Source organism: Xiphophorus hellerii, chromosome 2, assembly GCF_003331165.1.
Source record: "Xiphophorus hellerii strain 12219 chromosome 2, Xiphophorus_hellerii-4.1, whole genome shotgun sequence".
Taxonomy (NCBI): Eukaryota; Metazoa; Chordata; class Actinopteri; order Cyprinodontiformes; family Poeciliidae; genus Xiphophorus; species Xiphophorus hellerii.
In genome coordinates this window covers 32,632,625-32,658,450 of record NC_045673.1, presented here as the reverse complement: position 1 = coordinate 32,658,450, position 25,826 = coordinate 32,632,625, and the positions used below count along the sequence as shown (strand labels likewise).

The 25,826-nt window shown below is 38.5% G+C and overlaps 2 protein-coding genes across 2 annotated transcripts; one reads left to right on the top strand and one right to left on the bottom strand.

The window, feature by feature from the left end:
- The first annotated feature begins 3,369 nt into the window (after nt 1–3,369).
- LOC116729904 (uncharacterized) lies at nt 3,370–5,516 on the top strand. The gene is made up of 3 exons (XM_032578767.1): nt 3,370–3,978; nt 4,067–4,175; nt 4,386–5,516. Exons 1-3 carry the CDS (start codon nt 3,823–3,825, stop codon nt 5,327–5,329), a joined length of 1,209 nt encoding a protein of 402 aa, XP_032434658.1. The 5' UTR covers nt 3,370–3,822; the 3' UTR covers nt 5,330–5,516.
- LOC116729894 (uncharacterized) lies at nt 5,430–7,814 on the bottom strand. The gene is made up of 3 exons (XM_032578756.1): nt 7,272–7,814; nt 7,007–7,177; nt 5,430–6,800 (listed from the first exon to the last, which is right to left on the bottom strand). Exons 1-3 carry the CDS (start codon nt 7,555–7,557, stop codon nt 5,773–5,775), a joined length of 1,485 nt encoding a protein of 494 aa, XP_032434647.1. The 5' UTR covers nt 7,558–7,814; the 3' UTR covers nt 5,430–5,772.
- Between the last annotated feature and the right edge of the window lie 18,012 nt (nt 7,815–25,826).

Sequence of the window (25,826 nt, the reverse complement as noted above, 5' to 3'; positions counted from 1 at the left end):
TTGCCTCACCTCAAATCTGTTCTCTGCCGTTTCTGATCGCTCCTCAGCACACGAAACACGTTACACACACAGTTGGTGACAAAAAGCACGGCACATTATATACATAAGCTGAATTATGGAAAATCAGTTCATACATTAAATGTTTTTTAGCCATTTTATTGGCAGCGTACAGACAGGAGGAACATGCTCCCATAGAATGGCAGCCAGTGCAGTTAGTGAGAGGTTGATCAATCGCAGGTGAGGCTCAGCTGGCTGCTGCCTCACAGGCGCTTCTGAGCATTTGAATGGGAAATTAAGAAAATTCAGGAATTTTGAAGAAAAAAATAATCAGAATTGGTTAAGCTAAATGAAAAATAGGCACTTTATAGTACAAACCACAGGATGGAAATCCTGTGGTTTGTACTATAGCAATATAAAAATAACAATATAAAATATTTTATCATTATATATTATTTTTCCATGATGACTCCCCTGACCGCACGTCACTGCTAATAACACTGGCACATTATTTCAGACATTTCCTATTTAGAAATAGATACATTTTTTATTGCATATTTTGGATAATCATACTTTTCTGCATGCTTGTTTATGATAACGGATTACAACTGGTATGCTGCTATTCAGAAAGGAAAAACCTACACAAAAAACGATAGGGTTTGAATGACTGGCAGAATGTTAGCTTCAAATACAAAACAAAGTCAGTGTATAAGGCTTTCTGTCTGAAGGTATCATGATCAAATTAATTATCATACCATACACAATACAATAATCATACCACTATGGACAAGTTAACTAAAACGGGTCTCTACACAGGCAGAGAGAACTTCTGGGTCAGACTGCTTGTCAAAACTGAAATCATGAAAATCGAAACTGAGCGCTTGTTATCCGTTTTTTTCCATTTCCGTTTTGTGCACTAAATGGGAAATTGGATAACGAGCCAAGCCGTTAACCGATTTTGGTCTAATAAACAACACAATGAGTCTATTTTTGTTTTTTTCATGTTCAAACAAAAAAACGTACTGCCTGAAAATACACAGACCCAGAATATAATCCGTTCAGTCATTATTAGGCCGAGAGCAGCCAGACTAATTTATTTTGCCAAATTGTTATTTTTATCTAAATGCTATTGTTGAGGAACACAAACAGGCCTCCTGATATACAGAGACAAACATGGGGAAAAAAAACTCAAACAGGGGCTCTTTGTAATGTGAGAAGATTAAGAAGTTGAAAGAAAAAGTTCTAAAAACTTTTGCATGGCATCATTAATAAAGCTGGTATTCCAGCTTTAAAATATTGTTTTTGTATCACTTCTGTAACTGTCAAAGCTTTGCTTTAAGACCTAATGTAAAATGGTACATAACTGAAGTGCAATCAAATGTCCTTCCTTATTTAAGCTAGGGCTGTAAGGTGATCCATCCTTTTATTATTCTGGGTGTCTGAAGATAAGCGCTTAAAGAAAGCTGAGATCCTTCAAAGTGTGCAGCAAGATGTTGGAGACCTTTTATCACAGTGTTGTTGCCGGTGCCATCTTCTTTGCTGCTGTGTGTTGGGGAAGCAGCATCAGAGCCAGCGACTCTAATAGACTGGACAAAATCATCAGGAAAGCTGGCTCTGTACTGGGACTAAGGCTGGAGTCCCTGGAAACTGTGGTGGAGAGGAGGACACTGAAGAAGGTTCTGTCTATTATGGACAATAAACAGCACCCTCTCCACCACATAGTGGACAGACAGTGGAGCACCTTCTCACATAGACTGCTCCAGCTCCGCTGCCGTAGGGACAGATACAGGAAATCCTTCCTGCCACAGGCCATTTCACTGTACAATAAAAGCTAAATCATTGTTCTGCAATAATCAGTCCAATTTTGCACAACTGCACTGTGGCACACTTGCTGTACATATATTTACATATACATATCTGCATTTTTTGAATCTTTGCAAGGACTGCTCTTCAGTTGTTTCTTATATTAACATAATTTTATTTATATATATATATATTTTTTTTTATTTTTTTTTTATTTTTTATTTTATCTACAACTACTACTCAGTGGTAGTTGTTATTGTGTCTTGTCTCTATGCTGTAACTGCGAAGTAATTTCCCTGCTGGGATGAATAAAGTACTTCTATTCTATTCTATTCTATTCTATTCTATTCTATAGACCCTTTTCACATGACGTCACACAACTTCCGTTTTGGCTCGAAGCTGTGTATCCTTAGTTCCGGTGTACATAGTAAGTAATGATAAAGTTGTCTATTTCATATATATATATATATATATAGAGAGAGAGAGAGAGAGAGAGAGAGAGAGAGAGAGAGAGAGAGAGAGAGAGAGAGAGAGAGAGAGAGAGAGAGAGAGAGAGAGAGAGAGAGAGATGTATAAATCTGACAGCATATGTTGATCAGACAGATCACCGGAGCATGGAGTTTACACAGTCTCTAAAACATTTGCTTAAAATAAGATTTGAAGATATATCACGATTTGCAAACCAGTTCTCTCTGACAAAAAAATCTAAATTAGACAAAGGCTACAAATTCTTCACCGAACAATACCTGTTTGACTATGAAGGTAGGTATTTTTGTTTTGCGTAACCGTTAGCTTAGCATTAGTGAATTTTGTTAGCTAGCTAACTACGTGACATAACTGTTCCTTAACCAGAACTTTTTACTGTTTTTGAACTATAACGTTTTAGGCTCTAATCTTGATCAGATTATTAAATTATAGACTGGAGTTGCCACTCATCCCATAAAATAGGGATTTGTTTGTTATAAGCAGAGATGTCCGGTGCCGCCGCTGCTTTGTAATGCCTTTAATCGGACCACTTTTTCGGTAACGAATAATCTAACGAGTTCGTATTTCAAATCCAGTAATCAGATTAAAGTTATTTATCCAAATCATTGCACATTAATATTTTCTTGTGTATTTATTTTTATTCCTTCTTTGCGTCTTTGGGAGAGACTCTGTGACAGTTAGCAGTGACAGAAACATGAACAGTGCATGGAGATGCGCATTTTGTTGCTGGAAAAACAGAAATATCGTCAAGCCCAACTGTTATTTGTGGCTTTTGTCTTGTTTTTTCTAAACTTATAAAAAATAATGATTCACCGGTTGCGTTTTTTGGGGGACTTGTGTTTGAACGTGAAGTTGCTCATTTGAGCTTGGAAATGAGCAGAGATACATAATCAGCCCCAGAATATGTCTATCTATTTAGTTTCAGTCAAACTCTCCCTGTCCATCATCTTAAACCAATCTCCTCCTCAGTTCAACCTTTGTGATTCCATGTTAAAAGCGCTTTATAAATAAACTTTACTTATTTACTTATAAGTGGACATAGATTGTTGATGTTATGATTATAAAATAACTAGCAATTAGTAAATATTGGCAAAGCTCAATGTAATGTGGGGTCCTCATACCATGAGAGTATATCTGGAAAGTGGCAACTCCAGTAAAGACTATAACTTATTTGTGCAACCACCTTTCTGCTGTTAACTACAAAAATTTGAGCAAGAGAAGAGAGAGTAGTGTTAATGAAATGTTTTTCCCAAACACTGTTGGAACAGTCTCGACTGCAGTTGAGGGAGAGGTGTCAGTGAGAGGACGATGTCACAGGTCAATGAAGAAAAAGGAGGAAGCTCATTACCTTCAGGTTTCTCAGATGAATAATTATCAGATGTTTTGATTAGGGTTAAGTTTTATTTTATTTTGTTTTGCTGCAGTTGCACACTTGGCAGTAGAAAATTGATGACAGCATAACAGGATTAATAATTTTTATGTCCCTATTGGCAGGTTACACTTGATTCTTTTGTGGTGCCTGTGGAACTGAAGTACATGTCATGTTCTTGCACAGCTGGGAAAGCCCTGTGCAATCACATGGTGGGTCTTCTGTTTCAAACTGCTCACTACAGTACAATGGGCTACAAGACCGTACCATTGCCTCTGTCGTGCACCAGTTCACTGCAGACCTGGCACCGTCCAAGGACAAAGGTCAGATATTAATATTTCTTTAACTTTTTAGGTTTTAGGCTAATCACTTGTATTGATTTATTTTTAAATAAATCATTTGTGATTATAGGGAGTTGCACCAGAGGCTACAAATGATATGACAGTGTGTAAACCTGTGGCAAGGGAAAAAACCAGGATTAGGACTAGCGTGAAGTGCACACTGTACAGAGCGTATGCAGGTGAGGGAATGAGTCCCCTGCTATTCAAAGGTGGTAATGCCTTCCTAACATAGATAAGAATGAATAGCATGTATTGCTTTGTATTTCATATTAGCTTACATAATTATTAACATTTTATTATTAACATTTGTAACAGCTTTTTCATTATGGTGTGAAAGGTCACATGACATAATTAAATCTACATAAAAATTTACGTCTCTCACTTGCCAGGTCCTCTTCCAGATCCTCATATTGAAGCCAGCGGGGAGAAACTAAAAGAAATCCGTCCACAACCAGGAATATGCAAGTTGCTTTATGGACTGCAAAACCTTACTTTAGTGGACTCTAAATTTGGTCCTGTGCCATTTGGTTCTGTGCTCTCATATCAGTGTCCTCCTGAAATGAGCAGAGACATAATCAAACATCCAGATGCCCCTGAGTTCCCTCAATTACCTGTTGACGGCTACAGCTTTAGGTTTCCACTAGATTTTGAGCCTAATTATAGGCAACTTTGCCATTTAGAGAGCCTTAAGATATCATGTAAGATCTGTGCTGCTATTGAAGCAGAAACCAGACAGCAATCAGAATGCCAGCTGTGGACAGAGGTACGCAAACCCCGACTTACAGCCAGCAGGTTCCGTGAAGTATGCCATGTGCGTGGTCAGTCTTCTGCCAAGGCCTTGGCAACTCGTATTCTCAGAAGAACTCCCCAGACAGCTGCTATGAAAAGAGGGTTGGATCTGGAACCTGAAATACTGAAGCAATATTCTGATTTGTTTGATGTCTCTGTGATGCAATGTGGGTTTATCATTCATCCTGACGCACCTCACCTTGGAGCTAGCCCTGATGCTAAAGTCTTCAACCCTAAGGAAATGCCTCCATTTGGGTTAGCTGAGGTAAAGAGTTGCAATGTTGACAATGTGGCACAAGTTAATCACCTAGTTACAATTAAAGGCCAGGCTTGCCTTAAGAAGAGTCATAAATACTATTATCAGGTTCAGGGCCAATTGGCTGTAAGCGGACTTCAGTGGTGTGATTTTATTACAGATACCCACACTGACTTCACAGTTGAGAGAATATTTAGGGATGAGGAGCTTATCCTCTCAATGAGACAGAGGCTTGATCATTTCTATCATGACATCTACATGGATGTTTTCTTAAATGGTAAACCTTGAGAAAATGATTGTTATAAAATTGATAGGCCTTTTGTAAATACTCTCCCTATCACAAATGGGCTAAAGTTGTGAACTTGAGGCCATTTGTGTATGCTCCATGTTCATTTTGTAATATAATTATTCTATTAATGTTTGCAATTGATGGCCACAAATCTTCTTTGTTCCACAATAAAAACGTTAATTTGAACATTTTCTCTCATTCAAATACTTCATTGACAGATGTGTAAAATGTACAAGAAAGTGCAATTTAAATGTAAAGGTTGTACATATGTAGCTTCCTCAAGATAAGCTATTTACAATAGATTTGATAGAACTGTACACATCTATTCATTTATTCAATAATAAAAACAAATACAGGTCATATATATGGAGAGATTTTGTTTATAACACAACTGTTTACATTAATGCTCATCCAAGGGCTGTGACTTGCAGGAGAAGAGGCTCTACACAGGTTTGTCGCCTTTTAGATCCAGAGGTCCCTGATAGTTTGAAAGTAGACAGCAGATGACCCACAGCTGATTGACTGAGCCTACCATAGAAAGAGGAACAAGACCATCCCAGATATGGTACTCTTTCACCCTTCGTATGGCTCTTTCAACTAAAATCCTCAGCCGAGCAATAGCCTGGGTCTTCTGGGTGTCCTCCATGCTGAGTTGGGTGGATTTTTTAAGTGGAGGAATGATAAGCGTTGCTCCCACCTCTGACAGAATCTTCTCTATCTGGAAACCCTTGTCGGCCATAACCCCATCTCCAGGCTGAAGTAACGTTAATATCTGTGATTTTCGAGTTATTTCTATGTCGGAGATGGAGCCTGTGTACAGTCTGGATACAAATGTTATAATCCCACAAGGAGCAATGCCAATCAGACCTTTAAAGGTGGTGTGGTTTTTGTAGTTTGAAAAGGTTTCTGACTGTAGTGTGAGTGAGGATGCAGTTTCACAACGGATCTCAGTGCAGTCTATAATCGCACGCACGTGAGGGCAGTACTGTTTAAATTTGTCAGGCATGGTGCGCTGAACTTGCTCTCTTGTCATCCACAATGACAGCGAACCAAGAACCAGGTAAAGGTAACTAGTCCATGTTAAAATGGTGCGGCTAACTGTAGACAAACTGACCTCAAAGATGGTCGACAAAGTCTTCTCCTGAAGTCCAGCTGCAACACGGCAAAGAAACATAAACAGTTCATCAATGAGTGGAAGTTTTCGCTGTGGACTAGGTATTTCTTCTGCAGTCCGCTGTGCCTTGGACCAATACACTAGCCTTGAAGCAGAAGGGTAAACTGACTCCCAAAACACATTGAAGACCTCTTTTGAGGTGAATTTGGTGTAATAACGGAAATCTTCATCTGTCAAACAAAACCTGAAAATCACTGGCTGCTTCTTTTGAAGAGTTAGCTCCTGGATTTCCATTTCAAGTGATAACACTTGGAACTCCAACTCTTTAATTCTCTGTATGGCACCGTGTAGTTCACCTAAGGGAAAGAAAAATAAATGTTAATAGACTTCACACAAACATCTATAATTTTTCACTGTCCTCATTACAGGATACACGTGTGCGTGTGTGTACGTATATATGCATTTTTTGTGTTAAACTCAAAAAACACTATATTTTCTAGACGGTTACAATGTGATTCATTGCCATATAATTTTTCTACAAGACACTTTATGTAATACTAACCCGGAAAAGAATGACAGGCATAGTCATGGTCTTTTGCCATTGGACCTGCAGGCAATTTTTCCTTTGAGGAGTCCTCAGGGTCAGCAATCTTATGTGAGTCATCCTGAACAGCAGCACTGAGAGACTTTTTGGTTCGCCTGTAAACAGACTCATGAGCTTGTGAACTTCTCCCTAGATGTGAAAAATATGTTGAGTCACTTCATGATCATAATACATTTTTGTTTATATTTTTAAAAACTGTTCAACAATGTTCTCCTTCATTTACCCCAATCATTCCAGTGAAATCTAGAAGGCACAGCTCCTTGACTAATCCGTTTTCTTCCACTGGCTGTTGTACTTATATCCTCTGGGGTAAAGTGCTGGCTGCAGACAAAGGTGCTCCCTCTGAGGATTTGAAACATTTTTCCTTCATCTCTCCTGATTGCTCTTACCCAGCGGGCACGTTTTTCCACATCCACAGGAAAGTCATGGAAGCTCAAATAGGGTTGTTTTTGTTTGTTATTTGAACAGCATGGCACACTACAATAGCAACGGTTTGATGATTGTGCCATGCTTGTTTGATAGATGGGTCGTTGCTGAGAAAGATGGAAAAATACAACAAAACAAAAAGAGAAATTATGAATCACATCAGAATATGTGAATGATGCATGTAAATCTTTTAAGTCAATATTTAAAATACTATTCTAAACAACGTTGTTGGAAGCTGCCCTTTATTTTCCATTAATACAGAAAATGAACCTCTAAACGTTACATCACTGACAGGCGGCGGTGTATATGTTTCCTAACTGTGGCTAAAGCTGCTGCTAGCTGGTTTACTCATGATCGGAAGCTGGTTCCTTTGAATACAGTTGGAGAATGGTAAATTGACAATGACTGATAACGGTTATCTAGCACGTAAACACCGTTTTATAAAATACAGAAAGTGAACCTCTAACGTTACAGCGCTGACAGGCGGCCGTGTATATCTTTCCTAACTGTGGCTAAAGCTGCTGCTAGCTGGTTTACTCATGATCAGAGGCTGGTTCCTTTGAATACAGTTGGAGAATGGTAAATTGACAATGACTTATAACGGTTATCTAGCACGTAAACACTGTTTTATAAAACACAGAAAGTGAACCTCTAAACGTTACAGCGCTGACAGAGAGTATATTTTTCCTAAATGTGGCTAAAGCTGCTGCTAGGTGGTTTACTCTCCGATCGGAGGCTGTTTATTTTATACACAGATAGAGAATGGTGAATTTACAATGATTAGTAACAGCTATCTAACACTTAAATGCTGTTATTATTAAACTTACCTTTTATTATATCCTTAAGATTATGAGAATGCGGGAAGTTTTCAGCTTGGTTCCCAAGGCAAAATCACACCGGAAGTAAAGATACCCAGTTTTGAGTTATGGCGGCCATTGTCTGACGTCACTGTGAAAAGGGTCTATTCTATTCTAAAGAAAGTCATTTCTGTCCTTTCTGTGGGCAATGAAAATCCAAACCTGATTTAATGGCCTTGAAGTAAATCTTACTGGTGCAGAAGAGAAGCTGATTCAGTTCACTTATTCTGGCATCTTCTCTGACAGGATTATTATCGGATTATGATGGCTGGCAGCATGGAAAACAGGCTCATATGCAGCTCACACTTTGTTGTTTCTTAGCAAGTTCTCTTCTGTCTGGTTTTTTAAATGTAAACCTGACAGACAGTGATGGGAAAATCAACTGTACAAGTTAGCAATCAGATGCTTTAAAACCTCCTTTCAGATTTGGTTTCTTTTTGCTTATTTTACACAACCACATATAAAGAATTTGTTGTCTTAGACCACATATCTGATATCAACTTAAGAAAATAACCTCCTGAGGTTCATTTTTCAGAGAGCACACAAACACCACACACCTGTAATTTAAAAACCTCAGGCTTCAGTTAGTTTATGTGCTCCAGCTAATAACCATAATCTGCTTTCGCCCAGTGTCAGCAGTCATGTGAAGGTTCAGTTTGTCAGCAAGTTAAGTTGGCAGAGACTAAACATGAGCTTCCTTTTGAAACTGATAGTGTCAAAAAGTATTTTAAGTGTACAATACAATAAAACCTGTCGAACTTCAAGAGTTCAGCTTTGCTTCAAAGTCGGATTATACTTAGAGGTTGAAACCAGTCAACAATTTAGCTGCATAAGATAATTCTTACAGCACTATAATTCAGTCATAGCATTTTATGAAAGTGTTGGCGTCTGTGAAATAGTTATACTTAAGGTAAGCTTTAAGTATAAAGCAGGGGTGCCCAAAGTGGGTCCTGGAGGGCCGACATCCTGCATGCTTTATTTCTCTCCCTGCTGGTACCAACAACCTTTTCAGCAGGTCAGTGGTCTTCTTAGGCCTCTAATGAGCCATCATTTGTTCCAGGTGCATTAAACCAAGGAGAGACTAAAACATGCAGGATGCCGGCCCTCCAGGACCCACTTTGGGCACCGCTGGTATAAAGTCTATTTATCTTTGTATGTTGGAAAAGTACAGAGCCCTCTGAAACATGGGGAAATTCTTTTCTTTTGCGTTCCCTCGCAAAAGGTTTTGCATTACCTCGCAATACTGTACTGTACAGTTATGCAGCATAATTTAATACTGTAAGTCTTTCTTACGGTGGGCGCCGTACTTTCTGCTTTAATATAAGGTTGTGTGAGGTTTTTCCATGAATGTTAGAATCTCGTTGTGAAATATCTGAAGTTTTATATTTTTCTTTAGGATAGAAAGGCACCACAAACCTTTGATACTGTATAAACAGAAATTTTCTGTAAGTAGGAAAGAAATAAAAATACTTCCAAACTATATTTCTGAGTTATTATCGCGGGTAATAAATCATCTGACAGTTTTGATTGTGTCTCTGTTGTGTTCGTAGTCTGAATGGTTTAAAGGGCTGCTTTCAGTTCCATCTCAACCTAACAGACATAAACATGCAGTAAAAAAAAATCGATTTTCAATCAGTTTTTTGCACCAAACAGTTAATAATAATAAACACGTTTTCACTGAGGCTCTGTAAGAACCATATGAATGAAATAAGTAATTATTGATATGACAGGAGCAAGCGACTTTGACACTTGGGTGGTGGGCGTGTCGATGTGGGCGTGGCTGTCTCTAAGTATGAATTGAAGGTTACTGAACTGCTGGCTTTGTGTTTATGAGGAAGTGGATGAGAGGGATGGTCAGTCCTTGCAAAGTTTGAAGCATGATAATCAAAATGGAATAAATCGATAATTGTGACAGAACAAAGTCGAGGCCTGGAGATGATTGATACACTCATCGGACCCAGTGCGGCCCTCTACCTCCACTAGTTTGCGGTGTTTTATAATAATAAAACGTATTTATTATTTTTAACTCTTTGGTGCAAAAAACTGATTGAAAATCGATTTATTCACTGAATGTTTATGTCTGTTAAGGTTGAGATGGAACATGAAAATGGCCTTTAAACCATTCAGACAACCAGCACAACAGAGACACAATCAAAACTGTCAGATCACTGATTACCCCACAATAATAACTTAGAAATAGTCCAGACTAGGATGTATTTTTATTTCTTTCCTACTTCCGGAACATTTCTGTTTATATCAGAGGTTTGTGGTGCCTTTCTATCCTAAAGAAAAAGATAAAACTTCAGATATTTCACAACGAGATATTAACATTCATGGAAAAACCTCACATAACCTCATATTAAGGCAAAAAGTACGGCGCCCACCACTAGAAAGACTTACAGTATTCAATTATGCCACATGAACTGATCAGTACAGTATTGAGAGGGAACGCAAAACCTTTTGCGAGGGAACGCAAAAGAAAAAAATTTTCCATGTCCCCTAGAGGGCTCCGTAGAAAAGAGTTGGCAAATTCTGCATTCACAGAAACTTTTTAACCCAACTTTATTTGTATAAAACCTTTTTAGCAACATACCAGTTCAAAGTGTTTTGTGTGAAAAAGCAACGCAAAGAATAAACAAAACTGTCAGGACTCTGGGTTTTTGGGTTGGTTTTGCTTTTCATTTTATTTAGCTTCATGTTTTAGTTCACTTTAGTTTAGCCCTTCATGGTCCTTTTGATGTTATTATTTGAGTTATTTAGTGAAATTAGAATTCTCCTATTGCTTTCCTTATTTTCAGTCCTTTATAGTGTTTCTAGGTTTATTCTTTAGTTACCTTAAGTTCTGTCCTTGCTTGTCTGAGTCCATGTCGAGCCTTCTTTAATGACCTTTGTTTAATTCTATTTTATCCTTCTAGTTATTTTTTTATTTCAGCCTCCCTGCAGTGTTTCTAGTAATGTTTATTTCTTAATTTCATCACCTTAGGTTCAGTATTCTTCCATGTCCGAGTCCATATATATATATATATATATATATATATATATATATATATATATATATATATATATATATATATATATATATATACACAGTATATACTGTATATATATATATATATATATACATATATTCCTTTAGTAATTCTAGTTCTAAACATCTCTTTGTTTAGATCTTGTAGTTTCTATAGCTCTACGTCGCCTAGTTCTTATTATTGATAGATCAGCCTTCTTTCTGTTTAGGTTTGTTTATGTTTTGCCCTCGTGTCTTTTTGTCTTCTAGTTTATCAGGTTTTCTTTAGTATTAGTGCTTTCTTTCGTTTTAGAGGTATCTTCAGCTCCCTGGTGTTTCCTCTGTTTTTCCATAGAATATCCCCTCAGCCAACTGCTGTGCCAACTACTCACACCTGCAACCAGTTATCTCATCTCGTTAGGCCCATTTTTCCCATTTACTACCTCCCAGTATTTAAACTCCTCTATCCCAGTCATAACTCTCCAGTCCGTCTCGTCACTCTGATCGTTTCTACCCATGTTTCCCTCCCTGGATTACCTGTTGTTCCCTCGTGTTTCCAGTTTGTTTTGTTTTTGGATTTTCTTGTATCCTTTAATTTTGGATTTTTTGTTGGTTGATTTTCTTCATTAAAACATCCACTTATTTCTACGTTTACTGCCTGCTGCGTTTGGGTCCACCGCCACACCACACCATGACAAAAACAGGAACATTCTGTTTGGAGGCACAAATAAAAACTGGTTTTTGAGAAATGATGTGCTGCTGTAATGTAAGAATCTGTCTTTGTAGAAATGTTGGGTCAACCTTTCAGGCTCTCAAACTTTAAACCTTCTCTAGTAATGTTTGTCTTGACTGCTATGACTAGCCATTAACAGGAAACAAATGATCAGAATGAAGATACAGGTGAGACATTAACTTATCATATTCTCTTTCCAAAATCACACGTCTAAACTCTGAACTATATTTAAATGGATCCATGATTAGTTGTAGCAATAGATTTTATTTGAGAAATATTTCTTTTAGATGTAAAACTTTATTTGAAGGGGTGCGCATAAAACTGACATGACACTGTCATAAACATAACACCTGTCATGACCATAAAGAAGTCTTCATTAATATTTATGACTGTTTTTATGACTGTTTTTCCCGGAAAAAACGGGAGACTTCACGTTTGTGGTGAAAGCCTTTTCATGAATTCAAACTTGGTGAATTTCTTCTGGACATTCTCATAGTGTGTGATGACTCAATCCACTGAGGTCACTTAAAAAAGGAACAAAAACAAATAAAAAAAAACTGTGATCTTAATTCAGCATTTATTTAAGTACAATTTCAAGAATGTCCTTTACTGCACATTCTCAGAATGATAGACTGGCAGACAAATGTCTATGTAGCTAACACGACTTTGCAAAGAAAAAAAAAACATAGTCAATGTTTTTGTTTTTTTTTTCCAAAGAAAATCTAAAGTTAATATGACGCATACCTCGTGTATTAGGTGACATACTTTGGCTTCTTTTTAAACAATATGTCTGGCCATTATAACTTGTGTTAGGTAGGCCCCACAAGATGGAAGATTTCTTTATCACCAACTCCTGTTGGTGCATTGCTGCCTCTCACTGGTGGAGATGACGTGCTGCACTATTTAGACACTTTTGTCTTAGTTAATGTCAAGTTGTCATAACAAAGACATTTTAAACAATGTCAGCTTTGCATTAAAAAGTCATTATTTACCAAATGACAAATAATGACAACATAAACATTCATGAACACTCTTTAATGTTTTTTAATGACAACATGACATGGCTTTATGACAGCTCGACATTAACCAAGAAATTGCGATTTGTCATAAATTTGTTATAAAAGGTATTACTGATTAAACTTTAAAAATTATGTAGCTTTATGTTGTTATATTACATTGATCTGTCATTTTTAAACATACAGCAAGATGTCTACGAAGTACTTATGATCTGTGCATTAAACAATATTTAAGGCTGTTTTAAGTAGTGCAGTATGCCATCTCTACCAGTGAGTGGCAACAGTGCATCAACAGGTTTGCAGTGTGTTAGTGTGGGGCCTACCTGGTCAACTCGGTGGTTTCATATTTAGTGCCGGTGGCAGTATAGCTCCGTTAGCATTTCAAAGAGCTTCCAGCTCTGCCTGTCTCAGCATGGCATTTATTTTTAACTTGCAAAGGTAATGATCACCTCTTAGAGCCTCTGTCAGTTTTGCTCATACAAATGACTCAAAGTCTTCTGGAGAGAAATGTTGAGGACACAAATGAAGGTTCTTCGGAAGTTGTGTTCAGCTCTGGCTCTCTCCTACTGTGCTCTTCTGTTTTTCATATGGGAAATGATCCAGATTCACCTCACTGTTTTTTTTAAAAATTACAGTCGATAGTGACACAGTGTAGCATGATCTAAAATTACACCAGTCTAACACAATATAATAAACAACAACTCAAGTAAAGTTAGCCTTCCTGTGTTTACTCTGAAGATTCCAGTAAAGAACGGATGAAAAAGCATCATCAATCCAGCAGGTTTTAAATGGTAACTTTCATGGGTGAAAAGTATAACAAATTGTATACATTTTCGAAGTAATTATGAGTTTTGGCATATCACAACCAGCAATTTTTTAGTTAATAGAAAAATTACAACATATTTAGGCCAACATGTTCAACAAATCCTGGATCCCTTTAAAACAACGGGAAAGGACCAGATGACCTCAGAGCTGTCTGGTACTAGTTCCTACTTTCTGGTTTAGAGGATGATGTTATCATGATATGTTTTTTACAGCACATAACCCAACATCTACTGGCTCTTGTTATAATAAAAATAAAAATAAAAATGACAGCTGGCATTATAACTTTTCTTTCATAAACAAGAGGACAACACATTTCTAGGCTCCATTTTGCATGAAGTCAGCTCGTGCAAACTGAGGAATAACTAAACATGCTCTGAATTCAGTTAGAGTCTCCAATTGGCAGTTCATCAGCTCTTTATTCTCTTCCTCCAAGCTCCCCATGAGTCTCTTCTTCTGCTGCTGATTACAGACCAAAGCAGCTAAACATTTCTGCCCTCGATACACAAACAGTTAGTGAGGTTTAAACATTTACAACTGATGATTCACATGAATTGCTCTTCACAGGTCACAGTCAAAGCCTGAGATTAAATCTCTTGGAGACACATGAGTTTGTCCCCTGAAAATGAAAGTAAACAGAGGAGTGATGGACCTAGCATCTGTTGGTTCTAATTTTTCATGACTGTGGGTTTGAATTTTGTCCTAGCAAAAACACTGAAGTGGGACTGACATTTAATGGCAGAAACACAATGTGTGTAAAGATGGGAGAAACTGCTTTGCTACTTTTCTCCATAGGAGGCTGAGCAGAGGAAGGCAAGTTGAAAATATTAATTTGAACACATATGAGTTTTGACTGTCCCATTATGAATCCACAAGGTTTGTCATGGTGTGGGTTAGAGCTGGGCCATATCATATCATTAACAATAATACCAGTAAAAAAAAACTTTGCCTGGGAAAATAACTTCATCATTAGATGCTAATTTCAAGGCATAAATAAGTCACCCAATCATCCATGCCGTGGTATTGAAGTTGAAAAGGTGAAAGCAAGTGCCATAAAAACAAAGAAGGTGGTCAGCTATAACCAGTTATAGTCTGGTCTGGATTGAATTTCACAAAATTAGCCGCTATCTGCGATAAGAAGTGTACACACTGTAGCTTCGGTAGTGTTTTGGCCACTGCAGCTCCTGTAGCCGCTGTTATTGGTTACACAGAGCTCAGCTCTGCGTCTGCTTGTCTCTCCTCTCCACACAGAAAGAATGAAAAAACTTTCTAAAACACAGATGGCTTCCCAAAAAATAAATAACTCAAAGCTTAGCTTAAGCTTCAGGGCCACCGAGATATGTGAAACAGGAGAAATTTTCCTGAACGTTTTGTCACCTGGTTGACTGGAGGCACATGGATACAAGGCTATTCAGAAACAGAGAACAAACTAGCTAGCTGCAGCAGCTGAGGCAAGCTGACACCACACCCACATGAAAAATTCCAACAAATAGCCTGAGTCGTTAGTGCTCCGTTAATGCAGGTTTGTGCCAAAATTTTTGTTTGTGCTGCTTTGGTTTCTGAGATAGTACAAATTATTTTTAGGCCATCCAGAAGTCACAGTCCCCCCATCAAACCAAGGTGGGCTACTGTTTTAGTGCTCCGTTTGTGCATGTTTGCTTGACATATAAAACATATTGTGTGATTTTGTGTATATTGAATATTATTTTATGTAGTGACTTTAAGTAGAAAGTAAAAATATTATAATTGCACTTTGTTATAATTCCAATAACAGAGCTGACTTGTTGTAGAGGTAACATTCCCTTGTGGTACCATGATGGAATTCACTAAGCTGCTAAGGACAGCAAATATATGTATTTGTAAGAGCAGAGAGTAGCCACTTGATTTAATGCTCCTGTGGCCAAGGAAACCAGAACACCTGGACTGAGTCATTTGGAGCTGATGACTCAATGCTTTTTGCAATATAGTTTTTGTAGTATAAGTAGAATATGTTTTAATGAAGTCAAGGCCTGTCGCGATAAACGATAAATCAATTAATTGTACAATAAATTAAAACTATGAACCTCATTTTAATTATCGGCATTATCGTCTCTTCCGGCCTTTTTCTCTTTCTGTTAATGACACTGAATGAAAAAAGCTCAACTCCGGTGCTCTCCACTGACCCTCCCTTCCTCATTTCGTTAGTGTAAAGCCCAGCGCACACGACAGGATCTTAGAACTGTCGGCCCATTTTCAAAACCTGACAGACCACACATGAGCCGACAGAAGGTATAACTGTTCGATCCTGCTGTGTGATGTCCAACAATGGGGACGAAATAATGGCTACATTATTCATTATTTAGTCCAGTTAACTCATTTTAAAACCAGGCATTAATCAATGCTTTACTACAATCTACCTGCAGTGCATGTGGCTAGTGTCAGTCCTGACCAAATGAAAATCATTAGAACCTATTTATGTCACCTTAACGAAGAACAGCTGAAAAGTTATCGGGTTTATCAACTGCCGTGTGACCTTTGACCTCTTTGATGAGAAGTTTCCAATTGAAACAAAGAAATCCCTGTTCTTTATGTAGGATTATCAATGCTGCTGAATTTGATTTAATGGTTTCAGCATACATTAATTAAAAGATTTTAAATTATTTAGCATTTAAATATAAGATTTTATGGAGCTGGCAAGTTTATTTTGTAAAAGTTCAATGAACAATGTTCATTGTTAGATTGTTTTGTTACCATAGCAACAGGTTCATAGCTGGTGAAGCACTGACTTAATCATAATCAGATTTACAAATATAGACCACCTGCATGTTATTGTTTACATAAGGAAATTCCACGCATGTGGACAAAGCTGGAGGGCAAAAAGACTATTCTTTTACATGTCATCCATAGCCGCGCTGCCGCCGTAGAATAACTCTGTTAACTCCATCAAACTTGGACATGTAGATATTATTCATTTCGTACTCCACAGCAAAGGGAAAACCGTTAAAGTACAACTCAAAACCAAGTCTTTCTCGCTCTCTGTATTGGCAGCGTACAGACAGGAGGAACATGCTCCCATAGAATGGCATAACCCTGTTCACAAATATAAATTAGTAAACTGAATTAGTAAGAATTTATAACTTATGGCTTTTGATGTTGGCCAATTAAACTACTCCTTGTTAAATCTCTCCCAGAACATAGAAGCTGTTAGAGGTGCTGATGTTTTTAGCAGCAAAAGGATCCCCCAAGTCAGATTCTGCTCCAGGCCTCATACAGCCTTGGACCGGCCCTGCATGAGAGTTAAATCCGCTGCACTGCAGATGCGCAACAAACAGGAGCTTTAATTTAATGCCGCTAATGTGGCTTTAGTAGCTCTTCCATTTCGTGTCTGCTGAGTTTTTAATAAGGGGCCACAGAAATTGTTTATTGGTCCAGTTTGTGGGATGAGTTTCTGTCTGACTAAGTGGACAAAGCATTTGATACGGTTTAATGCATCGTGTAACCGAAAAAAATATACTAAAAATAATGATAAAATAATGTTTAAAAGAATAGAATTTACTCAGGTTCAGATAGCAGTTTACTATCAACCAGTTATGTTTATTACAAGTCACTGGACTGAAACACATCCAACTTTGGCTTAACTCAGTCACAGTTTACCTGGAAAACAACAAAAACATAAAAAACAACATTCTCTCCAAACATGAGTGGAATATATGCATTGTGCTTATTTCACTTAAACACGCCTCTGAACTTTGTGGGACAAATCATATTTGTCTACAGCAAGTCCTCTCAATGTGGAAATAAAATAGAATAAAATTTAGATCGCAAAGAATCCTTTCAGGGTCCTTGGTAGAAAAATAAAATTAAAAGAAGCTGGACAGCAAAAAAAACCTGTTCATATAGAGCTCTATATTTGTGTGTGTGTCTGATGCATATGAAATACATAAATGAAAAAGGTTGTCCTTACTGGGATGGCGACCAGAAAGACGATGGCAGCAGCGTCCAGACACGGAAAACTCAGCAGCTTCTCTCTCTTCCTCCGCAGGCAAACAAACACCTTCCCAATGTTCCTCTCACTAATATCGGCCACAATAACGCACCAGCAGGAAAACATCACATATCAGTAAAGTAATACCGTACTTGGCTCTTAAAGGGACACTACCCATAAAGTAAAAACAATACAGAAAAGAAAATAACAGACTAAACAAAAAAAAAAACAGCTGGGTTACAGGTCCAGTTTGAGTGAAAGGAGGTGAGCGGGATCTGCGCTGAGGTAACTTAAGAGATAATGAGTGAATGGTCAGCTCCCAACATAAACTATAAACCTATAAATCTTTTAGAAATCAATCTGCTCCGCAAGTGAACTAGACACTTGCAATCTGGCTTTAAGATAAAAAATAAATAAATAAAAATTAAGCGATGTTTTTGTTTGTTTGTTTCCCCCCCCCAATTGTAATTTTTCTAAAAATAAAATCAAGCAACGCTTAGCCTGGCAGGAGGTCTAGTAAAGTATGGCGGACCGCCAGGCTTATAATACACTGGTGGAAACCCTGTCTTCTTCTGATCATCATTACTCCGGCTAATCTCTCCTCTTCCTCTATTTGGTCCTCCTCACCTTCATCACCTCTTCTGATTTCTACATTCTGATCGATTTCAATGCGCTCTGGTTCAAATTAAAAAGGTTTAATAATGTCGTGCTTTTGGTTTCCAGTGTGATGGAGGCGTGTGGGTAGGCGAAGATACACGACAAGAAAAAAGGGTCTCTTGCATGAATTTTACTTCTTCCAGCAACAGATGAGTTACAATGGCAACTGAGTTGTTCTAACGTAAGAACTGTGTGGTTTCCAGCCTCTAGCTCTGGCACAGACAGCATTCAGCAAAGTCCGGGCAGTGAGCAGCGAGAGTCGTAACCAACAACAGAACATGAACAACGGATCTCACCATACTAGTCTTGTCTCCAGAGCTGTGTTGCATTTACTGATCTAACGTAGGCTCGGAAAACTAAACTAAAAACTACAAAACCAAGCTTAAAGTCTAATAAAGTTTAACCTTCCTTACAATAACATTACTCATCACTGTTTTGGCTGGAGGAACTAGGCAGTTGGACCATTACACGTAATTTACCCAGAATGCATTGCAATGTGACCAACATGGTGACGTTGATGTGACAATATTTTATTAAAATTTATAAGAACTAAATAACCTACAGTACCATTTACGTTATTGTTTTTACATCATCATAAAATAAATATTTCCCAAACAATGTCTATTTTTCTAACTAATGGTGGATCCCTTTAATAAGATGTGGGACAAAAATGAAACAGAGTTGCCTTTAAGATTCAGTGAAAGGTCATACGCATTCAGTCCTTAAAGCTTCAGAAAGGAACCTAATGGTTTTATGTCATTCTACAGGATAACTCCAGCATGGCTTCTGTCCAGGCACCTCAGCGTCAGTCTGCTGACTCCAGCCAACCTTCAGATCCAGATCCCACATCAACAGAACTACTCTGTAGAACTCCTCTGGGTCATTAAGTTCAGAGTTAATGTAGGTTGTTGGGTGGAGAAGGCATCAGAAACAATAACATGACGGCTCTAGAAATCTGGCAACCCTTCAGTGAGAAGGGACGGATGATTTGTTGTTTTATACAAACCTCAATTACACTGAAAAAAGGTCAGGTCACTCAACACGTTACTGACTTTGCCTCTTCAAACATGCTAATGGAATCACAGATCCCATGGTGCACCAGGATTAGCCCATGGTTTAATTCTGATGAGGAACAAAATCTTCCTTTCCTTTTGAGTTGGATTTGGAGAAAAAAGCAGTGCTAAAAAGAGATATTAGATATTGTTTAAAGATGAACATCTCGGACGTATTTCTTTAGCATTTAAAGAAGTGTGTGTGTAGTGGTTGGAATGGGTAAGGTAGTCACAATTCAAATTTGACTGAAATTGAACTATGGAACCCTGCCTGGCTTTCATAGGTCACAGATTATTGTTTCTGATGCATCTTCACCCAACAATGTACGTTTATTGAAAAGTTACAGCCAAAACTCCATATATACGTACATACTCTGTCTAAAAAGACACATTATAACATCACAATAAATTAAACTTTTTCTGATTTTAAAAGGTTAAGTGATTTTTTTTTTCTAGAACAATGAGGGAAAGATTTTCTTTCTAACAAAATTCTAAAATTTTAAATGCTATGACATGTAATATTTTTGGTATTTTTCTAGAAGCTTACAATAGATATCTAATATTCCCCTTGACAGAACTTGTGTAATAATATCGTAACGACCTGTTTACACAGAAAACATTTCCAAAAACACTTTCCATTACAAATCCAAAAAAATGCATTTACACCACAGTGAGATGAAGTCAAGTCAAATCAAGTTTGTGTGTCACATTTCAGCAACAAGGGTGTTCAAATAATAAAAATATAACAATAAACAAAGAAAGAAAAACAGAATCATTACATTGGCAAAAGTGGCTAAATGAAAAGAAGTAATAAAAAGTTGTGATCGAGACTAGAATTACTCATTGTTCCTTGTTATTTTTAATCAAAGCCAACTCTAAACGGGTGTTTTTAGCCTTGAATCAAAAGAACTCTGTGTTTTAGCTGTTTACACTCTGTATTCCCAGGTCCAGGAAACGGCCTCCCAAAGGGAAAACTAAGAGTAAAACAAATCTAAGAGTAACAAAGAATCACTAGACATAAGGAAGAAATAAATATACAAACACTAAGAAGAACTGAACAAAGATGGAACTGATAAACTCTGATCTATTAAAGAAGGAGACTAAGGAACAGCAAACTAGAATCTAGAATCAATAAATCAAATCCCCACAACAACTGGAAACAACCCAGGACCTGACAGATGACCAGAGCCACAATGGATGGTTTACATCAAAGTAGATTCAACATTATTAAAGACCAAAAGCCAATTGAGAATTATTAGCAAGGCTTGAAAATGTATGCTTAGGCATTAGGTGGGAGGGAAAAGGTGCACAAATGATGGGTTTCATTGTGCAAATAATTGCAGGTCTTGTCCCTTGTTTTGAAGACACTGTTGACTATTGCCATCCAAGAGCTATTCATCACAATTTTCAGATGAAAAGTTGCTTATTTTTCCTCAGACTCATACATATGATGTCTTAAACATTGAATATATACAGATATGGACCAGGCTCTTTTTTTCCTGGGCAACTTAATACATTATTACAGAGAAGGCCACAGTCTCTGTTCTGTCTGAGCCAAGGCATTTTCATGCCACTGTACATATGTTCAGTGTTAACTCTCAGCCAGATCTGCTGAGGTTTTCGGGGGGGGGGGGGGGGGGGGGGGTACTCTAGAAAGGCTTTCATTTGTGGGGGAAGTGAAAACCAAATCTATGCTCTACAGAAAAGGCTGGAAAAAAACCTTTCCTTTGGTCTCCTTTTCCTCTCCACTTACTTTTTGTTGACTGAGATAATGTGGTGTGGGCATGATGAATTAGTTCTGGATTTTGTTTTTACCTGAATTTGTTTTAACATGAATGACTAACAGTGTAAGTCAAAGTGCAACAGTAGCTTTTTACTACAGTGCTGTGCTGTCCCTCTCCTCTGGCAGCATTATGTTACACACAGTGAATAAAGCAGGCAACTGCAACATGCTCATATAGATAGATAGATTATTACACATTTGCTACACATGTTGATGTTCCACAGTCTAATACATTTAATGTGTGTATGTTGGCTTTCTGATTGGCCCTGATGGCCATAGATGTGCAGTAAAAATGTGCAGAGTGGGGCAGAAAATACTGTTCTACCCTGGCATGGGGCAGTACAGTACTGCTGAGCCTTGTAGGCAAAAAAGCAGCAGGTGCTCTTCTATGTGAGCCATTTCAGTCCAAATTATATCAATCAATCTGTCAAGTATTCTTTAACTTCATGGCTTCCCACACTTGAAAAAGGAGGACTTGATGAGACTTAAGGATTTCACTCACAATTTTACTTACATCAGTGAACAATGAAGAAGTGAAAAACCTGCAAAACACATACAAAATTTCAAACATACATTTTAGAGATATTTAGTTCAAATTTAATAATTTATCTTAGTTATCATTCCATCATTAACTTTAGACATGGATTTCTGAGGAGAAATACCCTGTCAGTCTGAGCTGGGTAAGGAAATAAACCTGATAATTACAGAGAAAGATACAGTTGATAAAAACTGAAAGAGAAAGGGAGACAGATAAAGATAGAAATGAAGAAGGATAAAAAAACAGTACATAGAGGATGAATAGAGAACATTGTCAAGTTTTTCTTCCTTAAGAATGTTCTGTGGATAATGTAGACATATTCAAGATGTTTAAGTATTTATTTAATAACTACTATTTATTTTGTTTGTAGTAATATTATTTACATTGATTACAGTAATCAACTGCTCTACAGAAATATTGCAATTTTAAAAAGAAAGCAGCAGTGCACCAACTGCAATTTTCTGGCTGATAAACAATTTTTAAAACCCCCCGATTTGCTGATTTTAGATAAGATAAGATTTATTGTCATTGTCATCAACAGATTACAACGAGATTGAGATTTGCTCGACTCGAGTTAAGATGCAGGTTATGTGTATATACATAATATACAAGATAAAGAAATAAATAGTACAAAATAAGAACTAAATAGACATCAGAAGACGGTTGCAGCGCCTGGAGGTGTCGCAACAGAATTTACATTTATAACAAAGTGGTGTCAAGAGCAGAAGTTCTTATGCCTTTGAATTTAGTGCCATGATTGCCATCGGGTAAAAACTGTTTTTTAGGCGATTTGTCCTGGTTTTTATTGCTCTGTATCTCTTGCCTGATGGCAGCAGCTGGAAGAGACCATGGCCAGGGTGTGAAGAGTCATTTAAAATGTCCAAAACTTTCTTGTGGAGCCTGGAAGTGTAAATCTGTTCCATAGTGGGGAGGGGGCAGCCTATGGTTCTCTCTGCTGCCCTAACAACCCTCTGGAGCGCCTTCTTGTCCGCGGATGTGCTACTGCCGTACCAGACACACAGACTGTACGTGAGCCCACTCTCTATGGAGCAGTGATAGAAGGCCTGCAGCAGGTCTGAGGGGAGACGGTTCTTCTTGAGTATTCTCAGAAAGTACAGTCTCTGCTGTGTCTTCTTCAACAGCTCCTTGGTGTTGGTGCTCCAGGTTAGCTTGTCCTCCAACTCCATGCCCAGAAACCTGAACACTGGGACCCTCTCCACACAGGTCCCACTGACAGTGAGAGGCTGGATGTCCGTTTTCTTCTTCCTGAAGTCGATCACCAGCTCCTTTGTTTTGGAGGTGTTGAGGAGCAGGTTATTGACTTTGCACCACTCTGACAGCCGCTTCACCTCATCCCTGTACTCCAGCTCCCCCTTCCCGTCTGAGATGAGACCAACAACAGTCGTGTCATCTGCAAACTTTATGATCTTGTTGCTGAGGTGGTTGGAGACACAGTCATGAGTGTAGAGGGTGTAGAGAAGTGGGCTGAGCACGCAACCCTGTGGCGATCCGGTGTTCAGGCTCAGAGCAGTGGAGGTGTGGGGGCCCAGTCTGACCCTCTGGGAGCGACCTGTTAGGAAGTCCAGGATCCAACTGCAGGTGGCTGGTGGGAGCCCAAGGTTTGCTAGCTTGGACACCAGACGTTGGGGAAGTATAGTATTAAATGCTGAGCTGAAGTCCACAAAGAGCATTCTGACGTAGCTCCCCTACTTCTCTAAGTGGGTCAGGGCAGCATGAAGTGCTGTGGATACAGCGTCCTCTGTGGACCTCTTTGCTTTGTAGGCAAATTGGAGAGGGTCCAGCTCAGCAGGCAGGCCAGCGAGGATGTGACTCCGCACCAGTCTCTTGATTTTGTTTTTGTGAGTGTGCAAAATATAGTGAGAAAAGTCACTAAGTTGGCAACCATGGTGCAACAACTCTTCTTCGGGACTATATTATTATATTAATTAAATATTATAGTCCTTAGCAGGACTATATTAATTGTTGGGGGCCGGGATTTTTGGTCTTCTTTGTGGTTTTTTTGTTTTTCCCTGTTCGCCTGCTGCTTCACCCTTCATCCACCAGATGGCGTCAGAGGCTGCTGTCCTGGAGGGGCGTGCCCACGGTTCAGCGCACCTGTGTTTCATCATCTCATTATTCCTGGAGCTCCAGAGGAGCAGGCTGCCAGTACCTCGTCGCCTAAGTGTTTGCCAGTAATGGTACTCTGAGCCCCCCAGAGTTAGCTCTCTGTGTTTCTCTCGCGAAGTGACTCTGAGTAATTTCTCTTGTTGCCTTCCTCTCTCAGGTGTTTCCTCGTGACGCAGTGGATCCTCCTTGTGAAGACCTTGTTCTGGCTTTTTGGATTCTCTCCCCTCGTGACGCCGTGGATCGTTACCCACTGGTTGCCCGAGTCCCACCATCACCTCCTCAGTTTGATCACAAGCAGTTCCTGGATTCTTCGGCTGGCAGTCGTATCGCACCTCTGTCTCCCTCCATGCCTGAACTTACCTGTCCGCCCTCCACCGCAGCCTCCACATCTTCACCGGAACCCGCTCAACTGAGCCTCCCTCCTGGAACCTGGACCTCCTCACAGACACACACAAAGTGACCAAAGCCCCGAACCCGCAGTCTCACCTCTCCCTGACGGAGATTATCATTGCTACAAGTAAGACCAGTCTAATTGATCTCGCAGTTCCCCTTTCCGACTACCTCAAACTCACCATCTGTTTTTGCTGTCCCTTAGTGCGCAGACGATTCCGTGAGCCTGTCCCAGGGATCATACTCACTCAATCCATCTTGTCATTGTCTAAATAAACATCATTTAATTGATTCCTGTTCTCAGTTAAATGATGAGAACAGAGGTTGTTCTGCATGTGGGTGAAGAAACTGGATCCCATCATGACATTAATAAAGTCCTCGTTAATATAAATGTTAATGAGGACGTTGCTGCAATGCAATATGATGTCTAGCTTGACAACGATTGGTCTACGTCTGTCGCAAAAAAAGATGAGGAAAACATCACCAAACATGGACCTAGTGGATTTTGTTTGCCTTCAACAGGCTGTCAAAGAATTTATTGAAGATTTATTGAGTCATCAGCTTTGTTCAATGAAGATCATGTTGAGTTTAAGCTGTTTTAAGTCTCAAACAATGTATTTTAGGGTGATTTTGTACTAACCAGGATTACAGCTGAGGCATTGCCTCACCTGCCTAGCCTGACCTCACTGTGATGTGTCTACATCACTTTGGAGGCACATCAGTGGATTGATCTCATTCAATCAGTGGAAATGTGCAAATAATTTAGATTTCACTTAGGCACACTGTTAAGGAAGACCTGCTTTTATAATGCTATTTTTAAAAGAATGTTTGTAAACCATAAGAGGATTATTAGAGACATTTACCTTTCCAGTTTCATCTTGAGTCCAAAGGAGAAAATAAAAACATATGTTAAAGTTATGATGGTAAATTAACAAAGCAAGTTTTGATGAGTCAGGTTTCTTCCATCATAATCCGTTGCCCTGCAATGTAAGATGTAACCATTAGAGGAATGCAAACTAAATTCTATTTCAGTCTGCAGATGTCTGTAGAGGCTGTCAAGTTGGATGACATATTTATGCAACATGAAAAGCATTACCAGTCAAAAGAGATAAAATCCATGTGTATATTTAACAGACAGGGAATTCTCTTGTGGTTGTAACTATGTGTGGTAAACCGCTGGAATCTGAGCTGGGGCAGCGTTCACATGTCCTATCATTTAATTAGCACAGCAACAACACAGTCGGTATACAAATTAAGAAAATACATGTAGATGAAAAACATAGCTTTTTGTTCTTAACTATTTGTCTTGAATTGTGTTCTTGTGATATGTTTTAGGACCTCTTGGAATTAGCTTTTTTGTCTACTCTAGTTTTCTCAGGGTTCTTAAGTTGATGTGGTTAGAGATG

What these genes read in the sequence shown, in the direction of transcription:
- LOC116729904 (XM_032578767.1), top strand. Translation starts at nt 3,823, where the DNA reads ATGTCATGTTCTTGCACAGCTGGGAAAGCCCTGTGCAATCACATGGTG. An exon ending in GGCACCGTCCAAGGACAAAG is followed by an intron (nt 3,979 to 4,066) that starts GTCAGATATTAA and finishes TTGTGATTATAG; the next exon opens with GGAGTTGCACCAGAGGCTAC. An exon ending in ACTGTACAGAGCGTATGCAG is followed by an intron (nt 4,176 to 4,385) that starts GTGAGGGAATGA and finishes CTCACTTGCCAG; the next exon opens with GTCCTCTTCCAGATCCTCAT.
- LOC116729894 (XM_032578756.1), bottom strand. Translation starts at nt 7,557, where the DNA reads ATGGCACAATCATCAAACCGTTGCTATTGTAGTGTGCCATGCTGTTCA. An exon ending in ATTTCACTGGAATGATTGGG is followed by an intron (nt 7,178 to 7,271) that starts GTAAATGAAGGA and finishes TTTCACATCTAG; the next exon opens with GGAGAAGTTCACAAGCTCAT. An exon ending in TGCCTGTCATTCTTTTCCGG is followed by an intron (nt 6,801 to 7,006) that starts GTTAGTATTACA and finishes TCTTTCCCTTAG; the next exon opens with GTGAACTACACGGTGCCATA.